Genomic DNA, 21,765 nt, shown 5'->3' with positions numbered 1-21,765 from the left:
TCACTTGCAAGAGCGTAGTTAGATCTGTAAACATTTTGGGCACTGCAATAGAAAGGATGGAGAACCAGGCTGAAGCTGATCCTCATGGAGGCAGTGCTAAGGCCTCTCTCCCTCTGTTTCTGCTCCTGCTCCCCGCCCCAGATGGTCTAGTGAGCTTAAGTAGCCAATTTGATGGGACGGTCCGGGATGATGTACCAGCAGAAAAATTAAATCCAGCCTTCCCAGTATTAGTGGACCACTTACCCATTTCTGTCAAACATAGGCCCACATTACAAGAAAACGCTGGGTTCTAAGCATGATAGCAGCGAGATATATACCATTTAATTTGCTTTGGAGCACCATACACAACGTTCTTCCAGGACAAGGTCCAATTGCATTGTCATCCAGACTTGCCTCTGAAATGTAGTTTCACTGATGTCTTCCTGGCTCTCTTCTACAGGAAACCATGAACAAACAACAAGCCATGTGCTAATAGATGTGCAATGTCCTTGTACATATACAGAACTAAGCCATTCTGGAAAACTAGTTAACTATTGGTAGCTGTTGCAGACAGAATGAAGAATCTTCCCATCACAGTCCAGAACATTTCATCATGGCTCACACTCTGCATCCATCCATGCTACAGCCAGGCATAAGTCGTTGCCTCCACTTTTCTCCTTCCCCTCCTACCTGCCAGCTGCTCTGACAGCACATTCCAGAAGAACCGAAGCACCTTTGGCAGCATTTGTAGCACAAGTTCCCATCCAGGACATTTGTAGAGCGGTGAAATGGTCATCAGTTCACACTTTTTGCATCTCATTATGCCATCACGCAACAGATGAGGTTGGGAAGGCAATAATTTTTTGGGGAGGGCGGGTGGAGGTGCATTCCAATAATTTCGAAAGTAGTCAAAGGCCTCACTCCTCCATGATATTAATGGAGGAGGGTTGGGGTCTGGGGCTGGACTTTGGGTATAGAAGGTGAGTTTGGGATAAAGGATTGGGGTTTAGGGAAGTGGCCAAGTGGTATTGCAATCAATATGTTGATAAACTCCAGACTCTGACTGTACAAATGCATGGCAGTCACCTAAATTAGAATGGATATATGGAAGACCTCAAAGAGTGGTGGCGTGGGGGTAAGATTTGTAATCTTTCTTTCTGTAAGGGCTGTTTTCCAAGATGTGTTGCACATGTCCATTCTAAGACATTCTCTCCTACCCATGGATCAGAGATGGCCACCAAGAAGGCATTGAGGGGGCTCAGACCCTTTAATATCTGCAGCTATACGCATATGACTCCAGAGTGCACAATTCACTATTGGTATGTCTGCACAGCAAAGTTGTTTCAAAATAACATCCACTATTTCAAAATAACTCTGTCTACACAAATGCCACTGCTGTTTCAACATAAGTTTGAAATAGCAGAAGCCTTATTTTGAAGTTGGTAAGCCTCATAGTACAAGGAATAGTGCATATTTTGAAATATGTGTTTCAAGATAGGGAATAGAGCCTATTTTGAAAGAAACAATAGTGAGTCCAATGGCTCTATTTTGAGATAGACTATTTGAAAATATCTGAGCACTATTTCAAAGTGCACTTTGTGTGTAGTGGTTCTATTTCATGATGAACTATTCCAGAATAGTTTATTCAGGGGTAACCCTGCTGTGTAGACATAGCCTGTAAGAAGTGGGAAAGGGTTTACTTGTGTTTGTGTGACTCTTTTTCCTGGGAAGATAACACTAACTTGAATTTTTCAAGAGTGATGATAAAATCACTGCACAAAAAACACTTTAATTCAAAAGGCTTATCGTAAAATATTAGGATTGGAGACCTCAGAAGGTCATCTAATCCAATTACGTACTCAAAGCTGGATCAACTGCAGTTGAATCATCCCAGCCAGGGCTTTGTCAAACCAGGCCATAAAAGCTCTAAGGATGGAGGTAATATCATCTTTCTAGGCAACCCATTCTAGTGCTTTGACACTCTCTTAGTAAAATAGTGTTTTTGGAGTTGGAGCCAGTTTCTCTGCGTTGTTCTGTGCAACTTAGTACTTTTGGAATTCTGGTGTATGAAGAAGGGTACTGTGTGTGTCTGTGCTCTTCTGTAAAGTGTTTACACTGTGTAGGCTGAGCTACATCTAAGCCTTCAAGAACTTTTGTTTTTTCTGCTTTTGAAATTCAAGTTGCCAGTTTTCATAATGTCAGACATGCACAGATTTTACTTATTTGCATGAAACTACCAAACAAAGCATTTTTGCATAAAATCCTTAATATAGTAGTTAATCACACAATTTAAATATTGAGTATAACTTTATAATAAACTCTCTCAAGGCATTCTGTTACTATGTGTGAAATTATACACATATGGAGATACACACCTCATAGAGCTGGAAGGGAGCTCAGGAGGTCATCAAGTCCAGTCCCCTGCCCTCTTGGCAGGAGCAAGCACCCCCCCCCACCTTTTTTTTAATTAAATCTGTTTGCCTCAGATCCCTAAATGGCCCCCTCAAGGGCTGAGCTCTCAACCCTGGGTTTAGCTGGCCAATGTTTAACCCATTGAGCTACTATGTAGGCTCTTGTATAAAATTGCAGCTTTTGGGAGACAGAAAACTGAACTTCACCACTTATGGTCACATGGCAAGCATGTCATGTCTCACTTTCATTTTTGACATGAATAGCTTAAATAGATTTTGGCATATTGAAATTTTTTTATTAACAGTGTCTTAAATTTGAAAAATTGTTTAAAACTATAAAATGTGGAACACTTTTTTAAAGGAGGTATTCAGAGTTCACTGATTTCTTCTAACATGAAAATATGTTAAGTAAGAAATATTGCAGTCATCTTTCCTTTTCTGTTACAGGTAGCTTGTATGCAGCTCATCAATGCTCTTGTAACATCTCCTGATGATCTGGACCTCAGGCTCCACATCAGAAATGAATTTATGCGCTCTGGGTTGAAAGAGATATTGCCCGTAAGTGGTTCTAGAGTATATCTTGCCATTAATCATAAAGTTAGTAGCCTATCCAAGTTGGGGTAGTAACATGAAATGCATTCTTGAATATTATATTAAGTCTGAGTATAAAAGTGATTACACTTAAACAATTTTGAAAGAGGACTGAAAAAGTGTACGTAACTTAGATGTATTAAATCAGCACTAATTTTATTATTTTAATGACAGAAAATAGATGTGCAGAAACTTTTTATTAAACATTTAACATTGAATAACTAAAATACATTTTTGTCTTGTTAAATATTCAGGTAACATATACCTATGAAGAACAAGCAGTCTTGTAGGACCTTAAAGACTAACAACTTTATTTATTAGGTTATGTGCTTTCATGGTTAACACCCCGAGAGGGTCTTAGCCATCAAAGCTCATTACCAAATATATGAAATTTAGTCTTTATGTGCTATAGGACTGCTTGTTTCTTGGGAAGCTACAGACAAACACAGATATCCCTCTTGGAGACTATAAACCTATGAACGTTACTCAGAATTGAAAGGCTCAGTTATGTGTGTAATGACTAAATTTGTGTGCCTTTTGTATACTTTTCTTTGCAGCAACTGAAATGCATAAAGAATGAGGCTTTAGATATCCAGCTAAAAGTCTTCAGTGAACACAAGGAAGAAGACATGATTGAGTTCTCCCATCGTTTGGAAGATATTAGATCTGAACTAGAATATCCTTTTGGGAATGAGGACCTTAATATGTACAAACAATGATGCTCTCATATCAGTCAATGAAATTCAGTTTGTGTGAGTATACAAGATTTTGTAACAAAACTTCACTGCAATGTTTTTCGTCACTGTGTTTGAACAATATGTTTTATCCTAGACAGCAAATAAGATTTACTTTTCTTCTCCTTAACTTGCTTACTGAAGCAAATGATGTTTACAACATGGTGTGGAACACAGTAAAGGACACTAGTGCGGAAGGATATTTTCTTTCTATTCTCCAGCATCTTTTACTGATACGAAATGATTTTTTTATCCGGTAAGCTAAAATTATGATAACTATCAGCTTTTTAGCTCTTGGGTTTCATTGTGCCAAACTGAATAATGGAGGTATTACTTCAGTAGTATCAGGTGACAGACTAACTAAAAATGTTTATTTTGCATTTTGAGTTAGAAAAAAACTGACATTGCACAATTACATTTCTACTTTGTGGTAAGATGGTATAAAGAAGAGAATGAGATCTGAATGAGAAGAAACATGCGTATATAGTTTTAGTTAGAATACAGTTGTGCTTTGATCTGGGGCCCTGTCTACATTGGGATCTGGACAGCATTACCTGCATGTGTTGTCCATAGCACATCATTAAAACACAATATAAAAGTATTCTTATTGATCATGGGACTCATTCTACACTCTTGCTAGAAGTATCGCTTAAACATAGAGGCTACTTCTACTTTAGAGAGTTTTGTAGACAAAAGTCATGGATCACCTCCACACAAATGAGTTCTGTCAGCTGTTGTAGCTGGTCAGGGGGCCCTTTTGTTGACAGCAGATCAAAGGATTGATGCGCTTTTGTATGTAGATGCAATCTGTTGACATAAGTTTTGTCAGAACGTCTCTTTGGTCAGTAACTTCTGCAGACAGCTGCTTCGAGTATAGACATAGCCTAAGGATATGTGGATAAAGGTACAATTTTACACTGCAACAGTGCAAAATTTATAGTTATGGATGTTGACGTAGATGCTTAAATTAACAACACTTGTGAGCTTGAACTGGGAGTACCAAGTGTGCAGTTAAGACATGCAGAAACTCTTTTTTTTTTTTAAAGTTGTCCCCAAATAAAATGTAGGGGAACTGCTAAGTGGTCCTATATTTAGGTTGTCAATGCTTCTTTAATTAAAAGTTTCTCTGTTATGGTAGCAGTCATTTGGAATATTAGCTGTAATAAGATGAGAGGTAGACTCATAGGATCTGTGTTTTTGTCACGAAAAGAAGACATTGTTTAGGCTTCTGAACAGACTATCCCAACGAAGACTCTCTTCTGCAAAAGTTCCATTCCTGGACAACTTTTACATCCCTAAGCTTTGTCATTCATGAAACACAAGTAGAGAGCAAGGAGGACCAGTAGAAGAAAAGCACATGCGAGAGAAGAGGAAGAAATCTGAACAGCACACAGGAAGAAGGAAGGGCTAGTAGGCTGGGATATGTATATGCAGGAGTAGAGAAGGGCTGGATGATAGGAAGAGTTAGGGGGAAAGAAGTGCAGACCTAGTTGGGAGCGAGGGGGAAAGAAAATGAAAACAAAGACAAGGGTGGGTGGGTGTGTTTGAAGAAAAAAAAAACAGTTGCATTTAAGCTAAAACCTACAGGACTTTCATTAGAGTCCAGGAGGAACATAGCCTATTGGCGTAGGTCTCAGAAGTACTGCATTATCTTGAATGACATCATATGTGTGTGGGATTTTATTCGTACTGCACTTAAAAAGTTTTAGAACCAGTGACCTGGCTGTATTTGTCCTTGAATGTTGAAATGCTGTGAACTTGTTGGAATTTAAAACTGTAGTTCTATGAAGCTAAGCCATTCTAAATGTTTTCTGCATTAATGTATTCGTTCTAGAATATCTTTGATTTATGAAACTAATAAAAACCTACATTGAGAAGCACACTGTAAAATGTTTTCCTTCTCTTTCCTTCTTTAGACCCCAGTATTTCAAATTAATTGACGAATGTGTGTCCCAGATAGTGTTGCATCGGAGTGGAACAGACCCAGATTTCACTTACCGTAAAAAGTTAGATATAAATTTAAGCCATTTAATAGGTGAGAGCAGCTTTTAGACATGATTATTTTATAGAAATGTGTTTTGTGTATTTTCAATAAGCGAAGTTTAAATAGTTTAAAAAACTTAGTCTTATAATTCTGGCTTTAGATGTTTGCGTAGATAAAGCAAAAATAGAAGAATTTGAAGAGAGAGCTGCAGAACTTTCCAGGAAAGTAAGTAATTTTGAAATTACTTACCTTATCTAAGTAAAAATAAGGTTTATCTGATGACTTCAAAATTTTCATTATTAAAAAATGTGAGCATTCACCACATTTTATGTTTCAAAAATCATATTTCTTTGTGGGGGAACAAGTGTTGTATGAATGATGTGCAGTAGGCAGGGATTTAGCGCGAAGATAGTTAATACCTTCTGAACCTATTTGCAGAGACTTGATGGATTTTTGTTTTAAGATCTGAACGGCAAACCTTAGCTTTAGATAGAGAGAAATTACTCTCTTAAAATGATTAATGTTGTATGTTATAAACTTCTCAGACAGAAGATGAAACTTGAGAGACGGAGAATGAAAATGGGTACTATTTGTATTTTCTTTAGGATATAAAATATATAAAGTTATATATAATAACTCTCAGATTTAAGTCTCACTTTTCAGTTTACTCTCCATTCTTGAATTGTGTATCCATGCACACAACTTCGTGTGATGGTATTCCTGGACCAATCTTTGAAGACCCTTTTTACCTCATAGAAAAGTCTATTAATCAAGCACCTGTACAGTCTAAATTATTTCATGTCTGGATATCAAAACTACTGTATTGACCCTACAGATTTAAGTATCACTTTCACATAGTAAAACACACGATACTATGGTAAACTTTTCTTTGGGTGAAATTTGTGTTGTCTTCCCATTTTTTCTTTGGCATGAGCAATGACATGGTCAAGTGGTTTTTCACTTGAAGATTAAAATGTTCAGTTAACTGTTAAGAAAGCTATTGGCTTTTTATTGAAAGATGAAGGAAATATTAAAAATTTATTAAGAAACATTGCAGCACTGATAATATCAGCTACAGTCTGATGTTGTTTTTTTCTTACAGTTAGAAAAAGAATTTATAGTTCATCAGGAGACCCAGTCTCTACTGCAGAAAAGGGAAGAAAAAATCAATGAGCTAGAAGCAGAATTGCGGTCCTTTAAGTTGAAGGTAAAGGACAATATTAAATTACATGTTTCTGTACTGTAATGTCACTAGTGTAATAAACATACTTTATTTAGTACTTTTCAGACTTGAATAAAATATGTGAGATTTTAAAGAGGGAAAAAAATCAAACTATTTTCAGAGCATAGGCCATTCAGTTTTTTTTTATTTCTGTGAGCCAGAAATGTTTGTTATAAAAAATGTAGTATAGCATTAATTAGCTGTGTGAACTCCCAGTCAATCCCTGTTTTGTGTCTAAGCTTTTGCTAATTAAACTAGTTCCTTATATTTCATTTGGGTTTTGCTTTCCTTGTCACATATTTCCTAAATAATTAACCACAAAGGATAAGCAATCTTCTACTCATAGTTTTGGCATTCATCACTGATCTTTATCCCACCACAGGAAATTATTCCGTGTGCAATTTATTTTGCTGAACCTTCAGCCATGGGTATCCTGCAGTGAAAGATAACCTCCAGCTGAATGAGAACACTTTCTGATAATTTTTCAATTTCCAACAGTAAACAGATTTTAAAAGATGACAAAAAAGAGAGTAAATCTAGATTTTGAAGGAGATAACTTATATAGAACTGCTGTGCATTTAACATTTAGATAGTAGGAACATATGACCAAAGGGTTTCCTGGTGTTACAGCCAGGAGTTAAAGTGAGAGAGAAACTAAACATTGACTAGAAGCACAGCTCCTTGAGTAAAATATATATGTAGGAAGAATGTGAAAAAAAGTTCTTCTAGTATTTGCTCATTTACATTCCTTGTGGGATGTGCGCATATAGCGTGATCTGTTGCTGGAGACATTTCATTTTCATCTTACTCTTCAGCCATTTAAAAAAGAAACAAACATGAGATTGCAGAAACTCTCACTTCTTTCAGTCAATAATATAAATCAGAACCAGTAGCTGGAAGTATGTTTTTCATCTTTATCATTGTCAGTTAACCCTTTATTAAATATGTTTAAAACAACTTATAATAAATATTTTTTCAAAAGAGAAGAGTTTATTTTAGATTTATACTAATATTAAAAAGGTACATCTTCATATGTTCTGTGCGTAAGAAAAAGAAGTTTTAAAGTATTTCATTGCATAAAAGATGTTATAAATAACAGTAAAATTCATAACAGCCAAATACTGATTAAACAGGCACTGTATGCCATGCTTTTGTTAGACCTTGCTTCTATTCCTGTCTTCAGTTTATTTTAAAATTTTCAGTAGCCAAGTGTAGCTTTTCCTGAGAAGTTTTCTATATCTGTTGCACTTCTACTGTATGGGTCTTGCCCTGATGTTTCATCTTTCATATCAGATGTTGGTTGGTATGTGTCCAATGAATTCGAAGTCCACCCTGACCGTTTACGCTATGTCTACGCAAGAGTGATCTGTTGATAGAAGTTTCTGTCAAAGATGTCTTCCAACAAAACTTCTGTAGACAGATCATGGTCAGACTGCCAAGCAGATGGCAAGAGTGATCCACTCTGACAGAGAATGGCTGGACTTTCCGGCCGCTCTCTTGACATAACAGCCGATCAGACAGGGTGTCCTGGTGTCCTGGAAGCCGTGTCTGTTGACAGAGGGGCCCCTCCCAGAATGTCCAAACTGACTTTCTATTGACAAAATCTGCCAAGGGAAGCATTCCGCCTCATGGGGGAGTGGCAGAATGCTGTCAACAGAAGTGCCACGTTCTGTTGATTTGCTGTTGACAGAAGACCTTGGGAATGTGGACACTCTCCAGATTTTGTCAGCAAAGCACTGGTTTTGTTGTCGCAACTCTCTAGAGTAGACACAGCCATAATATCTGATCAGTTTTTGCATTGCTGCAAATCTTGTGGGTTTATTGCATCTCAGTCTTGATTAAACCTTCCAGACACAAAGTTAATTTTTTTTCTGTAGTTGCTAAAGTTAGAAACTTAATTTCGTCCAAGAATATGAATGACTTTTATCTATGAAAATGGATTTTTTTTCTAGTTCATTTTTCTTCATGTAGTTTCATACAGTCATTGGACCATGCTAGTCCGGTGATGTTAATGATCCTTGATTACTGAAATAGTTCTTGAGCTGTAGTAACAGCTTGAGGATTTTACTGTCTTGATTTTTGTTTATTTTTAACCCTGGCTGGCTTATTTAAGAAATCAAGTAGGAACAGGACAAATTCCTCTTCAGAAAAGCCTTGAAGAGAGGTCTGTGTAAGTGTAAAAGCTTGCCTCTCTCACCTCTGGGTTGGTTCAATAACAAATACTACATCTCCTGTCTTGTCTGTCTTAATAGTATCATTTCCAGTGTAAAAAGATGTTGAGTACAGTATCACTAAGTATATTTTTGTATTTATTTGTTTCTGATTTTAAGCCGAAATTTGTAATGCAAAGAAGCCTTATTATGAAAGAAAGGGATATAAAGAGACCATGTCAGTTTAACTAAAATTCATATTTAATTGTTTCACGAAGGAATCTGTCACTGAAAGCGTTACTTTTGCATTTATTCTCTAAATCTGAACCTTCTGGCACTCAGTTAAAAAAATCAGAATAACAGTTTTGTTTTCTCTCCAGTGTGGATTCATATCACATGGATCAGATGTTCATTTTTTACCATCAACACCAGGAGGCGCATCTGTTCCCCCATCAGCTACTGCAGGTCCCCAACTGTATCTATCACCTCCCCCATTGACACCTTTTAATGGAGTGTTGCCTCCACCGCCACCTCCACCACCACCACTTTTGAATGGGTCAGGCCTACCTGCTTCTTTTGGTGCACCACCACCTCCACCACCACCACCTGGCTTTTCTGGAGTACAGTGGTCTCCTCCTCCACATACTTTACCATTTGGATTGAAGCCTAAAAAAGAGTTCAAACCTGAGACCACCATGAAAAGGCTCAATTGGTCAAAGGTAAGATTTAAAAGTGGAAAATTTCTGGTGCCAAGTTTTTACGTAGAAATTACAGTAACTAGGCATTTTGGGTTGGGTAACTTGTCAAGAGTGAATGTTAATTACATGAAAATACAATGTACGAATCTTGTGAGGCTTTAAATGGCTTTACTTTCTTTCTTCCTCAAACTTACTGTTTGGTGCACATTATAAATATTTGTTTTTGTGTATTTTTTATATTATTGGATATTGGATCAAAAACCACATAACTAAATGCAAAGAGTTACACAAAGGCAAAAATATAGCTAAAATATGTATTATTTTCCTGTTTGAGTGGAGTTTGGAGAAGAGCTCCTTAAAATTGATGTTTTCTCACCTCAAGTCAAATTCACTATGTTTATATACAACTCATTAAGTGCTTAACTAATAAGGTAAGACTGATAAAAGACTTGGCTTATATTAGTATCTCTTCATCTGAAGGTATTTGTGATGAGCGCTTTGCTACAAGTGTCAGAAGTATTCTAGCAAATCTAAACAAGTTGTCTAAAACTCTGTGTTAAAGAAGTTTGCATTAATATTGACATCTTTCAAAAATTAGGATCTTTATTTCTTTTAAACAATGGATTATCTTCCATACATTAATATATTTTAGCTATAAAGAGTTTTCATGCTTAGAAATCTTTGTAATCATGAAAACAGGGATTGAAATACTCTGACCGCAGTGTGCAATACACTGGGCTTTCCTCATATGTGGTGAATGGACAGGGTGGTGTGGTGAAGTGGCTCATTAGAGCTGCACACATGATGTGCCCTTCACCCCTCCGTTCACGCTCCACCACTTGGTGCAGTGGTTCCCAAATCTTTTGGCATCATGCTCCCTTTTGATTTTTGAGGAAACCCTCATGCCCCTCCACCTCTTATTTACCATCATCCAAGCCCTATTTTAACAAAAAATTCCATTAGTAATTTAAAATAAACACAAAAGCTTGATATAAAAATGTTATTTAAAATTAAAAATAAGCACAAATAGTTTTTCTTGGCCCCTTGTGGATACCTGGTGCAGCCCCATCTGGCCAGCTGCCAGAGCAGTCCACCCAAGCAGTATGAGCCCTGCACTGCTGGGACCAGCTGCCCATCCACCTGCCAGTCACCTGAGTCCCATACTGATGGGGCCAGACGCCCAGACACCTGAGCCCCTTCCTTCCCCTAAAGCTATGCATCACCAGTCTCCTGCTTTTGTCCCATCCCCATCGCCCTCCCCTGAGCCAGGCACCCCCAGCCCCCCATCTGACCCCCTCCTCCCCAACCCACACTCACTCATCTTTGCAGGAGACAAGCCAGTTCCACATCAGTTCTTCGCTGGCTGCCTGTTTTTTATAGTGGCTGTGCCGGCTCACCCACGTAAAATGGCAAAGGCTGCGAGCTGGAAGCAAAGGCTGCCTCTTTCTTCGGGGGGTGGGGGAATCATGGCGGGGGGTAGGGGGCAGGCTAGGTTCTGTGGGATGCCCTGGAATTTATTCACCCCCTCCCCCCAGGGCAGTGTGCCCTCAGTTTGCTAAACCATGACTTAGTGGGACAAGCGCGTGGTGGCAGTGGTGGTGGCAGCTCCTCCTGCGGCACAGCTCAGGCTGGTGGGGTCAGCGTGGCTTGGGGCGGCTCGAGGCAGTTCAGGGCAGGGTGGCTTGCATGATGCGGCTCTGGTGGCAGCTCTGGTGAGTTGCAAAGTTTGTGTGGGGGCTGGGGTAGGGTGTGTGGCTGGGCAGAGGGGGAGGGTATTGGCTCAGAGGCACTGCCTGGCTGAGGGGAGATGGGGTGGGGATGGCGTTGAGGTAGTTGCTATATTTTGTTCTGAACACCACTGCTATGAATGTACCGCCTTTCAAGTGTCCAGTTTTTGTACTGTATTATCATACTACCTAGCAGTATTGGTTGTAAATCAGGACTTCATTATGCTTGGTGCTGTGCATACATATAACAAAAATACAATCTGTGTCCCAAAGAGCTTACAATTTAAGTACAAAATAAGGGACTATGGAACAACAGATGGATACTGGTAGATAAAAGTATAAAGAAACAGTGAAACAACATGGTTCACAGTGATAGGTAGAAGTTTCAGCAGTCAGCTGCTTCACTGTTCTTAGGTCTTATGTTGACCCTAAAACAAAGCAAAAATTTTAAGGTAGGCTATACCACATTTTCAGGGATGCTTTGATATCTCTTTGACTTGCAGATTAGACCACGTGAAATGACTGAAAACTGTTTCTGGGTAAAAGCAGATGAAGATAAGTATGAGAGTGTTGATTTGCTTTGCAAACTGGAACATACATTTTGTTGTCAAAAGAAAGGTAAGTAAGTAATTCACATGATTTACTACTTTTAAAGCTGTACGTTCTATTCAAACATACCATTTTTAGTCACAGCCCACTAATTTTAAAGAATATTGTATATAAAAACCCTTGGATGCGTTGTATTTTACAGGAGAGCACATAAAATATGTATTCTGAAAAACGATAGATCTTAGAGCCACACTTCATTTTTATTGAAGTAATACTAATCTGTCCCATCATTTTGAAAGCATTATGTAATGTGAAAGTTGCTGCAAAAACTTCTGTGAAAAATGACAAAATGCTTCATGATATTTACAGACTTCTTTGTTTAGTCATATTTAAGAATATCTGTTCATAAAATGGAAGAAGATGAGCTATTTACAATCTGGTAGGTCTCAATGCAGAGTTCAGAAGTTAGATTGTTTAGCTTTCAAGTATACCTTTTCTACTGATACACCAAGATCACAGACAAGCCCACACTGCACAAATATTTCTGCAATTGAACATAGGAGTATAATTGACCTAGGCTTTCTGGGAACTAGTTCTTGGTAATCTTTACATGAGGCTCCTTTTTTCCTACAGATGAAGTCCTGCCTATATTAATCTGTAGTTACGCCTACACTGGGACGCTACATCGAATTAGCTTATTTCGATGTAGTAAAATCGAAATAAGCTATTTCGATGAACAGCATCTACACATCCTCCAGGGCTGGTGCCGTCGATGTTCAACGTTGACGTTGGGCAGCACTACATCGAAGTAGGCGCTGCAGGGGAGCGTCTACATGCCAAAGTGGCCCAAATCGAAATAAGGTTGCCAGGAACTGCTGCAGACAGAATCACAGAGCGGACTAGCACTTCCGGGGCAACAGCTAGCCCGCCACCTTAAAGGGCCCCTCCCAGATACTCAGCCTGCACAGCACGCGGTCTGCAGAGCCACAAGCCCACACACCCTGTGGAAGCAGCATGGACCCCCCAGCAGCAGCAGCCAGAGGCCTCCACACCTGCCCCTGCAGGACCAGTGGCTGCCCTGCTCAGTGCTATGCAGGAGGCAGCTGACCATCTTTTATTTCAGGAAGGTGAGCTGTCCTCGGGGGATGAGGAAGCAGCCCCAGACCTTGCTGCCCTCCCAGCACCCCCACCCCCCTCGATGCACACGCTGCTGGCTGTGGAGATACCCCACAAGCACAGACTGGTGGGAGCGGCTGGTGCTCGGAGAGTGGGACAATGACCGCTGGGTCTGGAACTTCCGGATGAGCCAACAGACATTCCAGGAGCTCTGCCAGTGGGTTACCCCTGCTCTGCAGCACCAGGACACCCTCATGTAACGTGCCCTGACAGTAGAGAAATGGTTCGGCATCGCTGTCTGGAAGCTGGCCACTCCAGACAGCTACTGATCTGTAGGGTAGCAGTTTGGCGTGGGCAAGGCCACCGTCGGAGCTGTCCTCATGGAGGTAAGAGGGCCCAGGGGGATGGGGGGAGCCCTGTGGGGAGGGCCGGACACACCCTGCACACCCCTCACCGGTGCTCTCTCATGTCCTTCCCCTGCAGGTCGTCTGCGCAATCAATGCCCTGCTTCTCCACAGGCTCGTGCGCCTTGGGGACTCGGATGCTACCATCGCGGGGTTTGCCAGCTTGGGCTTCCCAAATTGCTTTGCGGCTCTGGATGGGACCCATATCCCCATCTGTGCCCTGGAGCACAGCGGAGGACGCTTCCTCAATAGGAAGGGCTACCATTCCATGGTCCTGCAGGCCTTGGTGCGCAGCTGAGGCTGCCTCTTGGACATTTATGTTGGCTGGCCTGGCAGCACCCACGATGCCCCGGTATTGAGAAATTCGGGCCTGTGCTGCTGGCTGGAGGCGGGGCCCTACATCCCCCAGCGGGAGATCCCTGTGGGGGACACCACCCTGCCCCTCTGCGTCGTTGCAGACGTAACGTACCCTCTCCGGCCCTGGCTCATGCACCCCTACACAGGCCATGTCACAGCCAGCCAGGAGCAGTTCAACACGCGCTTGAACCATGTGCGCCAGGTGGTCGAGCGGACTTTCGGCCGCCTCAAAGGGCACTGGAGGTGTCTCCTTACCCGCCTGGATGCAGGCCTCACCAACATCCCCCAGGTTGTGGGCGCTTGCAGCGCAGTCCACAACCTGGTGGAGAGCAAGGGAGAGGCCTTCTTCCAGGGCTGGGCTGTGGAAGCTGTCAGGGCCGACGTCCAGCCACCCGCTGCCCCCAGTCGCCAGGTCGACCCTGAGGGGATCCGGGTCCAGGAGGCCCTGCGGGCCCATTTTGAGCAGGCTGCGGGGTGAATGCTGGCAGGGCCAGCTGCTGGTGACCCACCCACTGCACCCTCCCATCCTCCACAACACTCCCTGCCCCCACGCCCACACCACAGAGCACCCGAGAGCACCCCCCCCACACACACTTTTCTTTGAAATAAATGGAAATGTTGTTTGAAACAAAACAGTGCAACATTATTATTAACAGAAGGAAGGGGGAGCTATGTACATGGGGGGGCAGAACAAAAACTATTTACAAACATGGGGGTATATGTACAAAGGGGGGGCAATGTCCTTGGCCCCGCACCCTATTGTCCAGCGCCTGGTGTTGGGGGGCGCGACCCACGTCTCGGCCGGAGCCCTGGTCGAGGCCAGGTGGGGGCTGGGAGAACTGGCAAATAGGGCTGGCAAGTGTCTGCAGGACCATGGTCCCCTTTGGCGGCAGGCCCCAGGGTGGCAGAGGGTGGAGGGATAGTGGGTGGCGCGGCGGGCAGAGCGGCGGGGGGGCCAGGTGCTGAGCAATCGGGTGGAATGTGTGCATGAAGGCCCCCCAAGCCTCCTAGTGCCAGGCCAGCGCTTGCTCCTGGAGCTCTAGCTGCCGCTCCTCCACCCGCAGACACCACTCCGACACCTCCAGCTGATGGCAGAGGTTCACGAGCAGCTGGGGGTCCGTGGCTGTCCGTGGGTGGCTCCTCCTCTGTTGGCCTTGTCCTGGGGCTGGTCTGTGCTCTGCTGAGGGGCTGGCCTGCTGGGATGGCCCCAGTGGGCTCTCCGGGACCCGTGGCCCTTGTGCCCCCACCCCTGTGCTGCTGGTTCCCTATCCCCGTCCCCCAGAGATGCTGCTGCTGCTGCTGATGATGATGATGGGTGCCCCCCCCACCCCTGCCCATGGGGGACTCTAGGTTCTGCTCCCCCCATCCCCAGGGATGGGGCATGGCACTGTCCTGCTTGGGGGCAGGGGTCATGCACTCTTCTGAGGGACATGCCACTGCTGTCCTTGGGGCCATGGTCATTTGGGCATGTGGAGGGCCCTGGGCATGTCTCTTGTCCCTGCCCCTTCACCCCGGGGGTTTGCACCGGGGGGGTACATACCTGACGGTCCGCTCCCACATTTGGGGGACACCCATTGGGCGGATGCCCTGCTGGAGCTGCGGGACGGGAGGGCGATGTGGAGCCCCCCCGTCGCTGGAGGACTCCCCCTTCTCCTCCTCTGGCGTCCCAAGGGTGGGCTCCTGGGGGGGACCCTGGGGTGCAGGGCTTGTCTCCGGTGCGGACTCCGTCTCCGGGGCCTGCTGGGGCTCGTCGGCTGATGTGTCAAGAGTGGCCGGGGGGGAGGAGGTGGGCCGGGGGCCCAGGATGGACCTGAGCTCCCTGTAAAAGGGGCAAGTGGTGAGGGCAGCGCCAGATCAGCTGGCCGTGTCCCGGGCCTGGGCGTAACCCTGCCGCAGCTCCTTCACCTTACTCCTGACATGGTCAGGAGTGCGGGCAGGGTGACCCCAGGCAGCCAGGCCCTCGGCCAGCCGAGCGAACGCATCCGCGTTCCGCCTCTTTCTACCCATTACCTGGAGCAGCTTGTCCTCTCCCCAGAGCCCCAGCAGGTCCCAGATCTCGGCCTCTGACCAGGAGGGGCCCCGCTGCCTTTTTCCCCTCTGGCTGGCAGGCTGGGAGCCCTGGGTTCCCTTGGAGGGGGTGACCTGTGGGCGCTTGTGGGGCTGGCTGGCTGCCATGAGGTGCAGGGTGCGGGCTGGGGCTGCTGAGGTCCTTGCAGGCTGTGCATGTGGGAGTGCTCTCAGTTTCCTGCACAGGAAATAAGGGGGCGGGGAGCTTTAAGGGGCTGCTGCACGCGGCAACCATAGAGCTCAGGGGCTGGAAAGAGCGTCTCTCAACCCCTCAGCTGATGGCCGCCATGGAGGACTCCGCTATTTCGATGTTGTGGGACGCGGATCGTCTACAAGTGCCCTACTTTGACGTTCAACGTCAAAGTAGGGCGCTATTCCCATCTCCTCATGAGGATAGTGACTTTGACATCTCGCTGCCTTACATCGATTTCAACTTCGAAATAGCGCTTGGCATGTGTAGACGCGGCGGGCGGTATTGTGAAGTTGGCATGGCTACTTTGAAATAGCCGGCTAGTGTAGATGCGGCTTGTGTCTGACTTAAGTTTTATTAGGTCTGTGGAAAGGCCAGCTAGCCCACAGATAATTGGAGGACAGCCCCTGTTCCTGATTCCCTCCTCTTTTTCTCTACTTTCTTTCTGACCAAATAAATTAGGTGGCATCTGTGAGTTAGGACTGCCCGTAGAAGAATTTGTCCAGTTGTAGTAGGGCATATTTCTATCACAGGTATATGTAAGTCTGTTAAGGAGATTTGTGTATCTTCACTAGCATTGACCATGGAGAAAAGCACTATGATACACTGATACACAAATAATTGTTTCTGTATCAAGTTAATAATGTATGAAACCACTATAAAGGTGGTGATTGTGTTGATTGTTGTTGTTTCGTAGGTGCTAGTGGCAAGGTTTCAGATATTGAGTATTAGGAACGGTATTGTTTGAATTAACAGAATCTGATCCCATTGATACATTATGCATGTCAAGAATGACATTTACTTTGCAATGGTTAATAAGTTGTTATTTAAGACTGCATCCAGAGTTACGTTTTTAGAGTCTTTTGTAAAACAGATACTTGGAGGAGCTTGTGTTCTAAAATAGAGATGTGATAATGAATATGAGAAGAAAATAAGGATGAAATTAAACATGGTTGTGCTAACTTTGTGGGGAGACAGATTTTTGTCCTGAAATGTTGCTGTTTTAGTTAATTTATTATAGACTCTCTGCCAGAAATGAGTTTCTAGGAAGTACTTAAATGAGGTGACAGTGATTGCGTGAGAATTAGGTACATGGCGAGTGTTCCTGACATCGGGAGTAGCATTGGAGTGGCAGAGGAAGATAGTCATGACTTGTATGGACAAAACTGAGTAAGTGCTGTGAACATTTACAGTAAACCAGTGTACCGGTTAAGCAACATTGTCTCTCCATCTTCTTCAGACTGTGGAGATGACAATTAAATTTATTCTGTCGTGTGATGGGTGTATTAATAGATGAGTCCTTGTTTATGTGGTTATTTGGTAGAAAGGAATGACAATGAAGTAGTAAGTTGATTGAAAATGTTTAGTAATTTCAGGTGCACTAACCTGTGAAAATTCTGATAATGAAATGGTTGAAATGTAATGACTATTCATTTTAGTGTGAACGTTTTTCTTTTTTTCCTGAAACTTCACATTAACTGCATCCTTTCTAGATCTGTTGGTGCTAAAAGGATAAACATGTATCAAAATGGCCTCATCCAAAAAATGCAAACAAATATGCATTTGTATAAATAACTCATTCCTTCAGCTAGCTATGCAGTATTGCTTTTTCTGGAAAGCACTGCTTGAGACTGACAGCAGCATTTCTAGGCCTATGTTTTGTATGTGGTTAGTTGCATTGTTCTCAAAAAGCATGCCACTTCAACAAACATAAGACCAATTTATGTGATGCTGGTTGTCAGCAGATCAGATGAGAAAGAAATCAGATGGGTGGTGGGGGAGGGGAAGGGAGCTAATCTTTGAAAGTTGGTTCTTGACTGTATTACACACTGTGGAATATGCATGTGCTCCATTGCCTGTAGTAGGAAAAATTGGAAATCTATGTCCATTTGCCTGTGCTTACTTTTTTACTTCAGCTGAGGACATGAGGATGGGGCAGGTTAACAGCCAGTTCAGTTCCCTGATACTGCTGTATGGTCTGTGTCAGAAGCTTTAGCATCTGAACTTTTTATTCAAGTTCTTACTGATGTAAGTATTGAACATTTAATGCTTTCTTTACACAGTTATTCTTAGAAGATGTAAGAACTACAGAAAACTTTCTTTGTAATTTGTTTCCTTATCGCTGGGGTGACTATCCCCTTTTTTCCATTCCCTACTTTCTTGTGGGTCTCAGACTCTGCCCAGCATTCCATGATTCAAGAGTTATATGTCCTGCCCCCATTCCTTCAGCCGAACTATCAGTACTGCTTGTACTATCTTGGGGAAGCATATGTTGTATCTGCTGCTCCTTGTCTAGACGTATCTATGAGTCAAGGGAACTTAAGCCTAGAAAATAGCTTCTAGAAAAGGCCAAGAAGCACAGTTGACCCAGGGCAGGGAACTCTTCCTGTATGTCATCCTGAATCTTCCTGGATTGCATGTTTTTCACAATATCTCTTTCTGCTCCAAGGGAGCCTGTAACCACAGCCACTCATCAGGAAAGCACAGAATGCTTTCATAAATATAAGAGCAGTTCTTCAAGCAATTGCTTATATTCATTGAACATAGATGTGTGTGCTCGCCAAATGCATCATGCACCAGCAGTAGCCACAGTGGACTTTCTCTATCGCCCCCAGAATAGTATGCACATGAAACTCTACATAGCACACTCCTGGACCCTTATCCCCTCCCCCTTCCTTCTTGCTGCCAGTGGCTGTACTTGGAACTGCTTGCAACAGTCCTTGCTGTCACTTTACTGTTGATTACTCATTTTTCACTTTGTAAATAGTTCCATCTTAGTGTTTACTTTAGTTTTTAGCTGGTATTTTCCTTGAGGGAAGTAGCCTTGGGATCCCCTGGCTTTCGAGCTAACTGCCAGAAGCCTATTCCAGTCTTCAAACTGTGTGACAACTCTTTTGGTGCTTAGTAGAATCTCACATCCGTGACAGGTGCCAAATTTGTAGCTCTTTTCAGCCCCGACTTAAAAGGACAGTCTTTTGACTCAGGCTCTACTTATATAGTGTGCCTTTGCTCACACAGGACTAACATTTGGACTCGTCACCAAGTACTATTGTGAAGCGCTCCCACTGCACTGTCAGCCAGCTAGCACTGCTTGTCTGCAGTCCTGGCCATACTAGATCTGTAAAGGACAGATTGGGGCCAGGCACTTCAACACAAACATTGCCAGAGGCTGCGTAAAGCCCTGTGGAGGAATGCACGCCTGGGCAGTCACAGCACACCAGAGTCATCTTTTCTGTATGCTCTGGCCTCTGATCAAGGGACTGGTTGCCCCTATGTGCTGCACCACTCCCCTCCTGTCACCACTTACTGGCACCAAGCAAAGGGTCTCCACATCCCATTTAGCATTGTAGCATGAGGCACCCTCTTCTTTGGGCTGATCACTGTCCTCCCAGTGTATATTGCAAGAACACCATTAGTTTCCTGGTTTTATGTCCAGCTCTTTGTTGCCTTCAAGGTTGGGCTCATTGTGGAGCTGCTGGCAACAAGGAGAAAGGAGTGTATACTTCCCGTTACGGTCATTGGCTAGTGTTATGTTTAGGAGTGTTGCTATGATTGTTTCTCCCTTCTTCCAGCGCAGACTTTGATACCATCTTCAACGTTGCACCCTTCGGTACTGCAAGCAGGCTCCCAACCCATGCCTTGGCTCTAGGCACCCTGGCCTACACAACGGTGCCTAGGGAAACTATGGGAGTTTCCTGTGCAGCCCCATTTTTGCCATTTGGTGTCTGGAACAATAGAGACACCCGCTCAGCTCCATCAGCCAGCCTCTGGCACTGGAGTCTACTAGATCTGCCACTCCTCTAGTTGAAGAGGAGGCAGTGGTTCCGCCCCCAAAGCCAGAAGAGGGACAGTTGGGGCAGGCCTCCTCGTTTTTGTCCCCAGACAAGGCTATTGTGGCATCTTCTCTGGTGGTCCTGCAGAATGACAGCGGAGCTCACCAGGACTTTTTAAAGAGGATGGTCTCTAATTGGAACCTCCATGTGGAGGAACTGGTGGAATCCACTGACACTCTCTTTGGAGTGCTGGGCCAAGTTGCCCAGTTAGGGTGGACTTGCCCTTATGTGATGGAGTTGCCAAGATTGTAAAGTCTCTCCGGGAAACAACTTCTTCTCTTCCCACTCCCCAATTTCTGAAAGAGCAGATCATTAAGAGCTTGGTCTGTGCTAAAGGGGTATGAGTATTTATATAGTCACAAGGCCCTCAACTTACTCACGGTGGAAGCAGTCCACCACCATGAAGCCTAAGTCTGACCTTCTGCAAGCCAAGGAAATAGATTCTAAACAACTAGATCTGCTTGGTTACAATTTTTATTCCTTTTCCAGCATCCAGCTCCATGTGGCAAGTCATCAGGCCCTCATTATGCACTATAACTTAAACACGTGGCAGGCAATATCAAACTTTGAGGCGTCCCTAGTGAAAGGAGTTCTGGACTCTTGCTGCCAAAGAAGTGCCAGTGGCCAGGACTGAGCTGCAGCAGCATCTGACACGGTGCAATCAATGGCATCAGCTGTGTTCATGCACAGAACCCCAAGGTTATTCCTGCTGGGGCTATCCATCGAAGCACAGCAGTTCATTTAGGATCTCCTGTTCAATGGGACTGCCCTATGTGTAGAACATACAGACACAAAGTTGCATGGGCTCCAAGACTCCCTACCACCCTTAAGACCTGGGGGTAGTAAGTCCCTGAAAGATATTCAAGGCCCATCTTTTCCAGTCTGGAGGGTCCCAGCTCCAGGAAAGTCCAAGCCCTATAGGTGGAAGGTGAGTAGGTAGTTGCAGCTCTCCTCCTCGTCACCCCAGGCCTACCAGCTAACACCCCTTTTGAGGGTGCACCCATGGATGACCTACTTCCTAAACTACTGGATCCTCCCATCTTGTTTTCCTCATGCCTATGTCCTTTTCTCCTGGCCTGGTGCTTCAGTACAAAGAACCATTGGGTCCTAAACATGGTGCAGCATGGCTATACCCTCTACCATCTCTTCACTCCCACTTCCCATTTCCTCTTCAGGGACCCGTCTCAGAAAAAGTTGTTCATGTAAGAGGTGAGGTGTTTGCTTTGGATGGGTGCAGTGGAGGAAATTCTGCTCCACTACAGAAACCCAATCTTTTACTCCCATGACTTTCTAATCCCAAAAAGCAAATGGTGGGGGTGGGTGCACCTATGCCCCATTCTGGACCTGCAAGAATTAAACAGCTACCTAATGGAACTCAAGTTCCACATGATCCTCCTGGATTCTATCATCCTGGCTCTTGATCTGGGGGATTGGTATGGTGACCTTGACCTCGAGGACGAGTATTTCTACATTGCATTTGTTGAGGGGTAGAGGCGAGATCTGCTTTTTTATGTTAAGTGTAAACCATTGTCATTTCAGTCCTCCACTTCAGTTTGTCTACAACCTTGAGGGTTTTCACAAAGTGTGTATCAGTTGTGGTAGCTTACCAGAGTTACTGGGGGTCTAGGATTCTCTGTATCTGGATGACTGGCTCATCAAGGGCAGCTCTTACATCAAGGTCTGGAAGGACCCTGGTCTTCTGCTGAGTATGTGCTAACATCTAGGTCTTATAGTAAATGACAAGAGGAATCTT

The 21,765-nt window shown here is 43.9% G+C and overlaps 1 protein-coding gene across 1 annotated transcript in view; it reads left to right on the top strand.

The window, feature by feature from the left end:
- The window catches only part of DIAPH3 (diaphanous related formin 3), a 492,901-nt gene that overhangs the window by 106,086 nt on the left and 365,050 nt on the right, over positions 1 to 21,765 (top strand). The window contains exons 10-17 of the mRNA XM_074982855.1: positions 2,838 to 2,948; positions 3,539 to 3,657; positions 3,855 to 3,971; positions 5,632 to 5,750; positions 5,860 to 5,924; positions 6,802 to 6,906; positions 9,452 to 9,790; positions 12,000 to 12,114. Coding sequence (XP_074838956.1) covers positions 2,838 to 2,948; positions 3,539 to 3,657; positions 3,855 to 3,971; positions 5,632 to 5,750; positions 5,860 to 5,924; positions 6,802 to 6,906; positions 9,452 to 9,790; positions 12,000 to 12,114 — 1,090 coding nt within the window. The remainder of the gene's footprint in view (positions 1 to 2,837; positions 2,949 to 3,538; positions 3,658 to 3,854; positions 3,972 to 5,631; positions 5,751 to 5,859; positions 5,925 to 6,801; positions 6,907 to 9,451; positions 9,791 to 11,999; positions 12,115 to 21,765) is intronic.

This window comes from Carettochelys insculpta, chromosome 1, assembly GCF_033958435.1.
Source record: "Carettochelys insculpta isolate YL-2023 chromosome 1, ASM3395843v1, whole genome shotgun sequence".
Classification (NCBI taxonomy): Eukaryota; Metazoa; Chordata; order Testudines; family Carettochelyidae; genus Carettochelys; species Carettochelys insculpta.
The sequence above is the reverse complement of the archived record's forward strand: the minus strand, read 5'-3'. Positions and strand labels throughout refer to the sequence as shown.